Here is a 9,977-nt window from a genome sequence, read left to right as displayed (position 1 = left end):
TATAATGTCAAAGGGATTAATTAGTTTTATAATTTTAATTAATAATGTGTTATAATAAAATTATAATGACCATTTTGCACCTGAGGAAAATGACAAAATATCAGGATTTAATTTGAGAAATATGAGCTGATTTCATTTTTGGACCAAAATGGCAAAAAAAAAAAAAAAAAACAAAAAACTACAGGGACCCAGATGCAAAATGTTTCAAATTTGGACTAAAGTGATAACATGGTTGCAAAAGTCGCTAGGCGCTCCCTAGTCGGTTAATCGGGGAGTTGAGAGTACTCGACATTGGCGGAGAGTACTCGGGGAGTACTCGGACATGTTAAATTATAAAGAAATTAGTTTTCGAAAATTAAATATATGTCTAATAACATATATTTACTAATATTTATAACAAAATACGTGAAAATGATATTCATTTTTTAATATGATAGTCATATAAATTATTGTTTATTATTTTTTAAGTCAAACTCGGCCCGAATTAACCTACTAGATCCGATTTTGGCCGAGTTTGACCGCGTTTGATCGATTCCGAATAATTAGGCGGAGTTAGAGAAAGTCGCCTCGGCAACTTACCTTGTAGCGACTACTCGGTCTTAGAAACCTTGTTTTACAACCATGAATGATAAAAGTGTCCAAACCTAGAGACCAAAATGACAGGTTACTCGAAATTTTATAATAACCAATTACTTCAAATTTTATAGTAATCAACTAACTTGTAGCTTGGACACAATTCTTCAAGATTTTAATTAAGTTAATTATGTACTAGCTGGAAGGGAGTTGCAAATCACATATTATCTGTCAAGTTATACAATACATAACAATAACATATGTCAAGTTAACACACACAAAAAAAAAAGTACTAAACTATTATATGAGTCGTTAGAATCTTATATTCTTGTTGGATGTCAATTTCTTACATCACCCTCATCTTATTTAACACAAAAGTTTTCCAACTTTTTTGCTTTAATTAATTATGATTTGTCTACACTTAATTAACACAAACACCAAATCAATATTCAATTAAATCCCCAACAAACCCTGCAACTATCTTGACCCACCAATTTAACCCCTTTCCCCTTCATTCTCATGAATCACTCTCTCAAGTGTTCCCCAAATTTCATTCACCCAGATGAATCTTTCTTCATAAAGCTTATTAGGGTTTCATCCAGATCTGTTTCTTATTGATGCACTCGCACCACTACAAACATTAGGTTTATTTCGAAATTTTGTCTTTTTTATGTCTAATTGAATTGTTTCTGGTTGTTCGGAACAACAATAATTTGAATTCAATTTGTTTGAGAACAGTTTGTTTGGTTGGTTTATGGGTTGTTTTTGTGAATGTTTTAATGGGTTTGTGTGAATTTTTGGTTCTTGTAATTACAATTAGAAGTACATGTTTTGAAATAATTTGTGTTTACTTGGTTAATTGTATAGTATTGGTTATAAATATGGATTTGTGACTGTTTTTATACAAAATTTGGTATCTTAGACAGGTTTGTTTTTGTTGCACACCAGTTGTTCGACTAAATGTCTGATACTTTGATTCTCATGCAATTCTCCATTTTGTTTGTTTATTAAAGATAGAATGATTATAAATTAGTATGAAGTGTTATTCAGTTTGCTATATTGTCAATTGGATGCTGAATATATCGATAACTAGTGATAAAATTTTCTCAATTTTTTTTTTTTTTTTTTTTTAGCTATGCAAGCAGGGATGGATATGGAAAAGCTCTTGAAATGTTTGACTAACAGCCTTTCTCGATTCATTCATCTTGTCACGTTTGGTGCACCTACGAGCCTGCCAAGTCAGCAGGACTACAAATACGTTGCTAATTCGCTAAAGCTTTTTAAACGCGTACTTGACAACATTGATGAATCCTGCATACACTCGGATGAATCTCTGTGTAAGGAGTTTGAAGAACTTGATGTTGTTGTAAACGAGGCCCGAGAGTTCATCGAGAATTGGAATGTTCACATGAGCAAAATTTACGGGGTGCGTATCTCCTTTCGTACAAAACTATCTTAGATTGTTTGGTATTGACAACGCGAACATAGTCTTTAATTGCTTTTTTTTTTCTTTTCTTTCTTGAATATATTTTCAGGTTGTGCAAAGCAGACATCTTATTTCAAAAATTCAAACATGTTCGGTCAAGATTTGTGAAACCGTATACGGGTCATTGGAGTCTTCATCATCAACTACATCTACTTCCACTTTAGTTGATACTCAGGTATGCTTGAGGTTTGAATCTTTTGATGAACCGAAAACATATTTCTTTAGATGAAAATAACATGTTTTAGACATACAAAGAGTATTTTATGTAGATGACTGCTAATGTTGTACGATTAACAAAAACTGAAATCAAAGATTCATCACGCACAACATAAAAATTGAAACGAAATATAAACATAAAAATCTTCGATATTGTTAGGACCCGAAAAAAAAAATATGAATATTTCGTAGTGTTTATAATTTTGTATAGGCAAATTGGATTTTAATAATCCCACCTTCAAGTATCCTTAAAAAAAATTTCTCACTAGACGTCCGTTAAGTTTTTTTTTTTTTTTTTCCGAATTTCAAAGCGATGTTTTAGGGCATTTGATCAGAACGAGGATACGAGTCGATTGATGTAAAACTTACTTCGAAACGGAAAAAAACTTAAGGGAGTTTTACATTAATCGACTCATATCCTTGTTCTGATCAAATGCCCTAAAACATCAGTTTGAAATTCAGAAAAAAACTTAAGGGAGTTAAGTTTTTTTAACGGAGGTCCAGTGAGAAATTTCTTTTAAGTGGGACTGCCAGTGGCGATATTTAAAGGTGGGATTATTAAAAGGAAAAATTACAAATTTTGTTCTTTATCTTTATACCACTTTTCAGGCGGTGTTCTTTTAAACGAATGTTGACAGGCGGTGTCCTTTACTAGGTATTTTGTTGCAAGTTTAGTCCCTTACACCCAACCCAGTTAAAAAACCCTGTTAATTGTTGGGTGTAAAGGACTAAACTTGCAACAAAATACCTAGGTAAAGGACTAAACTTGCAACAAAATACCTAGTAAAGGACACCGCCTGTCAACAATTAACAGGGTTTTTAACTGGGTTGGGTGTAAAGGACTAAACTTGCAACAAAATACCTAGTAAAGGACACCGCCTGTCAACATTCGTTAAAAAGGACACCGCCTGAAAAGTGGTATAAAGATAAAGGACAAAACTTGTAATTTTTCCTTATTAAAATCCAATTTGCCTTTTATATAATGTTGGTTTGGTTCAAAGTGAATGACTACATCACAATGTCCATATTTCAGCGTTTTGTGGAGGAATTAAAGAATTTAAAGTCGGAAACTGTATCCGAGAAGTTGGAAGGAGCCCTAAAATTCGTAAGAGAACAAAAGGTTCCTCCATTAGAACTTATAATGGAAATCATAGAATTGCTTCGGTTATCATCAACTCATGAACTGCTAAAAGAAATCGTCGCTGTTGAAAAGGAGAATATCAAGGTTAACCAACCGAATGATATTAATTATATCTCCGATCTCGTTTTTCATATAAGGGAAACCATGGTTAATCTTGAAAGCTTTAAAACTATTAACGGTGTTTCGGTCCCTCCATATTTCATCTGCCCATTGACCCTGCAGCTCATGTTTGACCCGGTGATCGTGTCAACGGGTCAAACGTATGAACGGGATTCGATCCAGAAATGGCTTAATAATGGACTTTTGAGATGCCCGGTAACCCGTCAAACACTTTCACACAGGAACCTGATCCCGAATTACACGGTCAAAGCTTTGATATCAAATTGGTGTGATGAAAACAATATAAAAGTCAACCGTACCGTTGACCATCCTGATAACTGTGATAAGTCATCATCAGAAGATCAAGTAGTTAGCAATTTGACAATTGAAAACGGGTTTGACCGACTGAGCTTTCAAAAGTCAAACCATCGGTCAACCGAAGAGTCATGTAGTCATAGCAGGAGTGAATCAACTTCAACGGCCGTTTCCAGTTCTGAACATTTATGTGAAATGTCTGGAGAAACAGCTTCCGATACCGGGGTTTCACCGCACAGTTACCCGATAACTGTTTCCCCGCTACCCGATTCTTCACGAAATGACACGACAACATTTTCGTATGTGAAACAACTTGTTAGCGATCTCAAATCTCCGTCAAACGAAACCCAAACGAAAGCCGCTGAAGAAATACGGTATCTTGCCAAAAACAATATGGAAAACCGAATCTTGATCGGACAATCCGGAGCCATTCAACCTCTTGTTTCGTTATTACATTCCAATCAAAAGCTTACGCAAGAACACGCGGTCACCGCTCTTTTAAACTTGTCGATAAATGGAAACATAAAGTCAATGATTGCCGAATCGGGTGCTGTCGAACCGTTAATCCATGTTTTAGAAACGGGAAATACGTGTGCTAAAGAAAACGCAGCAGCAGCGCTATTTAGTCTCTCGTTATTAGAAGAATACCGGGTCAAAATCGGTCAATCTGGTGCGGTCAAACCATTGGTTGACCTTTTAGGATCCGGCACCTTAAGAGGGAAAAAGGATGCAGCTACCGCATTGTTTAATTTATCGATTTTTCACGAGAATAAAGCGCGGATAATACAAGCAGGGGCGGTTAGGTATCTTGTGGAGTTAATGGATCCCGAAACGCAAATGGTTGATAAAGCGGTTGCTTTGCTTTCGAATCTGGCTAGTGTACCCGAGGGCTGTCTGGTAATTGCGCGAGAAGGAGGGATACCGTTGTTGGTTGAGGTTGTTGAAACGGGTTCTCAAAGGGGTAAAGAGAATGCGGCTTCTATACTTTTACAGCTTTGTCTGAATAGTCCAAAATATTGTCGGTTGGTTCTTCAAGAAGGTGCGGTCCCGCCTCTCGTTGCTTTGTCCCAATCTGGAACATCACGGGCCAAAGAGAAGGTAAAATGTTGTGTTTTTTTTTACGTAAAAACATGCTTGACCCGTTTGAGATAAAAGAAAGCTAGAATTGACCCGTTTAGTGATAAATGGGTTGAAATGGCCACATCTAATATCTTTGTTCATTGATTGATTGGTTATGTTTACTCGCAAGATGAAATGTCAGGCAAGTAGGCAGGTTGGCTAGTAGGGCTGCAAACGAACCGAACAAGACCTTGTTCATGTTCATTTGTTAAGAAATACATGTGTTCACGAACTGTTCATGAACAGCTACCGAAACGAGATTTTATGTTCGTGTTCGTTTGTTAAGGAACTGAACGTAACCATTGGGTGTCAGCCCAATGGCCACCAGCCCGCATTCTAACCCGGAGGTGGCGGGTTCGAGTCTTGCTCGTTCCCAATGCCCCTACGGTAGCGGATTTACCCCCAGACTCAGGCTTGCTGGGTGGCGGTCTGCGAGGTGGGATCACCTCAGCGGTTGGGATGACCGTGGAATATCCCCCCCCCCCCCCCTTAAGGAACTGAACGTGTTCGTTTGTTAATTTTAGGCAACGAACGTTGATGAACATGAATGGAAACAAACGAACACAAACAAGCATTCATGAACAGAATATATAATACATCGACCCTTACCAAATATTTTAATTGTCGAAGTTTTAAAGTATTTGAATAAAGTATAAAAACTAAAAATACTTAGGCTACAACCATTGGTGACCAAAACCTTGGTTGGTTGGCCAAAAAGTGAAAAAAAAAATAAAAAAATCAATTAAAACTCACGACCAAGTTGGTGTGTCAACTTTGGTTGATGATTTTTTTATTATTTTAAAAATGCCACATGTTGGCTTGTAAGTGGTTCTTTTATAATTATGTTTTCCATTTTTGTTTTATAACAATTCATTTTAGCTAAAACATGATTTTCATTAATAACTTTTTAAATTTAATAATTAAAAAAATCTGAAAACACAGTGTTGTTTAACTATTTTTTGTGAATAAATCGATATAAATTTTATCAAAAACTGAGTTCCTTCAAAAAAATTTATATTTTTAATTATTTTTTTTTTATAAAAAATGCATATATCTTTGTTTTCCACATGTACTGGTCTTACTGGTTCGTTAGATTTTTTTCGATAACTTTATTAACTATGTTTGATGAATGTGTGTGTGTTTTTTTTTTATTAAAAGATTTCTTATATTGTTGCTATTTATTTTGTTTTTAAAACAAATCGGTTTCAAATGAAAATATTAATTGTAATTATTTTTAACACATTTATGGATAAATAATAAGCATAAAAATATATATTTAATAAAAAATGTTTTAAAGGTTGGGTTGTGAATGTGAGTAGAAGGTTAAGGTAGGTTGGGTTGTATAGGTGGAAGAGAGAGAAAATCGTTTTTTATTATAAGGTTGGGTTGGAGAAAGTTGTGGATGGAGATAGCCTAATGAACTATCGAACATAAACGAACGTTCACGAACATAAATGAACATACGTGGCCTCTGTTCATGTTCATTTATTTAACTAAACGAACAAAATTTCTTGTTCGTGTTCGTTTGTTTAATAAACGAACAAACAGTAACGAACTTCCCGCCGAATGGTTCACGAACTGTTCGTTGAACGTTTGGTTCGTTTGCAGCCCTAGGTCCAATGGTTTCATGTTGAAACATGTCATCTTTTACTTGTAAACAATTTTATGTCGTTTTGTAAAAAATATTTTATATATGATTGATGTGTTAATTATAATTAAAAACAATATTGTTACAATATAATAATATAATTAGGAGGTTGTATACATTACTTTAAGGGACTTTCAACCCATTTGAGCCATTTATTTTACATGTATGACAAAAAACCCACTCGAATTAACCCATTTTTAGGTAAATCCGTCAAAAATCGACACTTGTGAGCCAATTTAGCTATTTCCTGTTTGTAACGGGTTTGCTTGATTATTAAATCAGGCACAACAACTTCTGAGTCATTTTCGCAGTCAGCGTGAAAATGCTTCCGGAAGAGGGAAATCTTGAGAAACAAAAAACGTTTACACTCCTGTAAGTTTTTAAAAAAATACCCTTATTTTTTATTGAGTTAAATGCCATTTTAGTCCCTGTGGTTTGGGCCATTTTTCCAAGTTTAGTCCAAAGGTTTCATTTTTAACCTGTGGGTCCAAAAAGGTTTCACAGTTGCCATTTTAGTCCACTGGGTTAACTTCATCTATTTTTTCTGTTAACGAGAAGGCCAATTCGGTCATTTTGTATGTAATTTTGTTAACTAAAAGGGCAATTCAGCCATATAAAATGACTGAATTGGCCTTTTCGTTAACAAAAAAAATGGATGAAGTTAACCCAGTGGACTAAAATGGCAACTGTGAAACCTTTTTGGACCCACAGGTTAAAAATGAAACCTTTGGACTAAACTGGCAAATTGGCCCAAACCACAGGGACTAAAATGGCATTTAACTCTTTTTTATTTGTATAATGTGATGCCTTTGTCAACCAATTTCATATTTTTCCTCTCAGGAGTGTTTCTTGAATATGATATCTGTAAAGTATGAAGATTTGGTATCGAAAGATTTCAACGGAGGTGGTGGAGACATGAAAGTGAAAGGTAAAGGTCGGTTTCGGGCTTGTTGGTTCGAAAGAGTGATTTTTTATTTATTATTTTTGTTTTGTGGATTCTTGTATTGTTTATTCGTAGCTTGTAAAAAGGAACGAAGAAAAACGAATCTATGATTTGAATTGAATGATTCGGTTCACGGAGAGCAATGCTCTGTTTTTGTGTAGGGTATTATTCTTTGTGCTTATTTTATGATCGCTTGTTAGACTCGCGCATAAGTCCCTAAAGACAGGTTAGCCCTTTTGGGGATCGGTTAGGACCCGTGTTTCTGGCCTGGACTGGTTCATAGCTAAGCATTTCGCCTGATGATCATGCCTAGGACTGTTTTCAAATCTTGTTAAAGAGGGTCGGGACGATGGAGAGGATACTTGTAGGACCAATTACTGGTAGGAGTGTGCAGAACTCGATGTAGAATCATGAAAACGATAAAAATTCAGCCCGAGCTGCATGAAACCTAAGCGAAATGCGAATACTTAGTCTAGTAGTTGCTTCCTAATGATAACAAAAATCCAGTTCTCAGTCTGGTCTGGTTTAAGTCCAAAATGGGTTTCTTTCATGTCAATAAAACTTTGTGGTTCGGCTGGTTTTGACGAAAATTCTGGGCCGAACAGCTAACTACTGATTTGGGAAATGACAAACCAAGTAGGTGGCCCGACCGGAGGGTCGGGTTTGGTTTGTCCATTGAAACCGATTTTCCTTTTTTCATTTATCCAAAATCATTACTTGCATTAAAAATGTTAAAATGATAGATATGCTTTATGATCAAAAATTGAAAAAAAAAATATGAATAATAGAAGTTGATTGGCTGGTCAGGTTTGCACGACTGGTAATTTCTTAAATTTATATAAAGATTCTTAAATTTATATAAAGAAAAATTGTAGATGGACAAGAAGCAACACCACAACTCCTTTTGAATAGAAAACGGTTTTAAGTTTCAAACCGAGCTAAACCAAAGAGTCAAACTTTTAAACAAGCTGACTTGCTTTGGTTTGGGCCATTTAACGGTTTATGAACACCCCTAACTTAAATTACGTGTCAGTGTTAGGACTATACCGGAACCAGATTCAATTGTATACGGGAACCCAACCCACACTGAAGTAGTACTATATATCCTGGCCTGGTTGGAAATGGATTTTTAATTAGAAACAACGTTCATGACATCGTGGGTCAAGGACAACTCGAATATTATTGCATGTCTGGTAAAAGTGGGCCCTGTAATAATATCAGTGTCAATATCGGTATTCGTTTTTTTTTCCGATTGCCATACTGATAACGGTTGAATACCAGTATTGATACTGATATTGTTGGGACAATATCATATAGTGAGATTTTATAAAGTATTACATTATATTATTATAGTAACGAAGGTAAACGACATCAGATATAGTTAGAAGAGTAAGTTGTCATTTTAGTACGTGAGTTTCGACCCAAAATGCCACTTTTATCCAAATTGTTTTTTCTCTGCCATTTTAGTCAAATAGTTTTTTTTCTGTCATTTTAGTCCCTAACTTTTGTCATTCTTGCCATTTTCATCCACCACCACCTCCTCCCACCACCTACCCTATCACAACCTTCTATCATCGCCACCACCTGTCTGCACCATCACCACCACCCACCCACCCCACCACCACCAACACCACCCACCATTTCCACCACCACCGGCCACTTTTCCGCCACCAACGTCATCAACCACCACCACAATCATCGTAAACCGCAATCACTGCCGTCATCTTCACTATAAATCGGCACACTACCATTCTCATATCATCGCACCCGCACAAAAAAGAAAGAAAAATGTGGTTTGACCAAAATGCCCCTAAGTTAATTGACATTTTTAAATGGAGTTAGTTGGTTAGATGAAAATGGCAAAAAATTACAAAAGTCAAGGACTAAAATGACAAAAAATAAACTATTTGCACTAAAGTGGTGACAGAAAAAACTATTTGAACTAAAATACCATTTTTGGTGAAACCCCACGTACTATAATGACAATTAACTCAAATCCAAATGACAAAAAAGTTATTGTTGTATTAAAAGTTTTTCTGAAACATTACAAAATTAACTATTACAATTAAGTGATTAACTATAGTCATATGTGAATTTGAGAATAAATCTATACTTCCGATAAAAATATGAATTTGAGAATAAATCTTACTTTCGATCAAAAATTATAACTAAGATTCCAAACAAATTGAAAGGAAGAATACAATTCCTTATTCTAAAAAACGAAATTATTAAAAACTTTATAGATGATTTATTAAAAGTTATTAGGTTAAAATTTCTTGTGTTACACGAGTTAAATAAAATAAATTTATATATTAAGTATTAAAATATTTATATCTTTAAAAATGTATTCATTGCACGAGTTAAATAAATATATGTATTACACGAGTTGAATAAATATAATGTAAGTGGTAAAATACACAATCGTCAAGATATGTTT

At 34.9% G+C, this 9,977-nt stretch overlaps 1 protein-coding gene across 1 annotated transcript; it reads left to right on the top strand.

Moving 5' to 3' along the window:
- Nucleotides 1–846: 846 nt before the first annotated feature.
- On the top strand, nt 847–7,698 carry LOC110883996 (U-box domain-containing protein 3). Its single transcript, XM_022131668.2, has 6 exons — nt 847–1,217; nt 1,707–1,999; nt 2,109–2,234; nt 3,309–4,928; nt 6,880–6,969; nt 7,438–7,698. The coding sequence occupies exons 2-5, from the start codon at nt 1,709–1,711 to the stop codon at nt 6,943–6,945; spliced, it is 2,103 nt and encodes a 700-aa protein (XP_021987360.1). The 5' UTR covers nt 847–1,217; nt 1,707–1,708; the 3' UTR covers nt 6,946–6,969; nt 7,438–7,698.
- The last annotated feature ends 2,279 nt before the right edge of the window (nt 7,699–9,977 follow it).

The sequence above is a fragment of the Helianthus annuus genome, chromosome 10 (assembly GCF_002127325.2).
Source record: "Helianthus annuus cultivar XRQ/B chromosome 10, HanXRQr2.0-SUNRISE, whole genome shotgun sequence".
NCBI lineage: Eukaryota > Viridiplantae > Streptophyta > Magnoliopsida > Asterales > Asteraceae > Helianthus > Helianthus annuus.
Note: the sequence above shows the minus strand (reverse complement) of the source record. Positions and strands in the feature narration are given on the sequence as shown.

Coding starts and splice junctions, on each gene's coding strand:
- LOC110883996 (XM_022131668.2), top strand. CDS start 1,709: ATGCAAGCAGGGATGGATATGGAAAAGCTCTTGAAATGTTTGACTAAC. Junction 2,235..3,308: donor CCACTTTAGTTGATACTCAG/GTATGCTTGAGG, acceptor TCCATATTTCAG/CGTTTTGTGGAGGAATTAAA. Junction 4,929..6,879: donor CATCACGGGCCAAAGAGAAG/GTAAAATGTTGT, acceptor TTATTAAATCAG/GCACAACAACTTCTGAGTCA.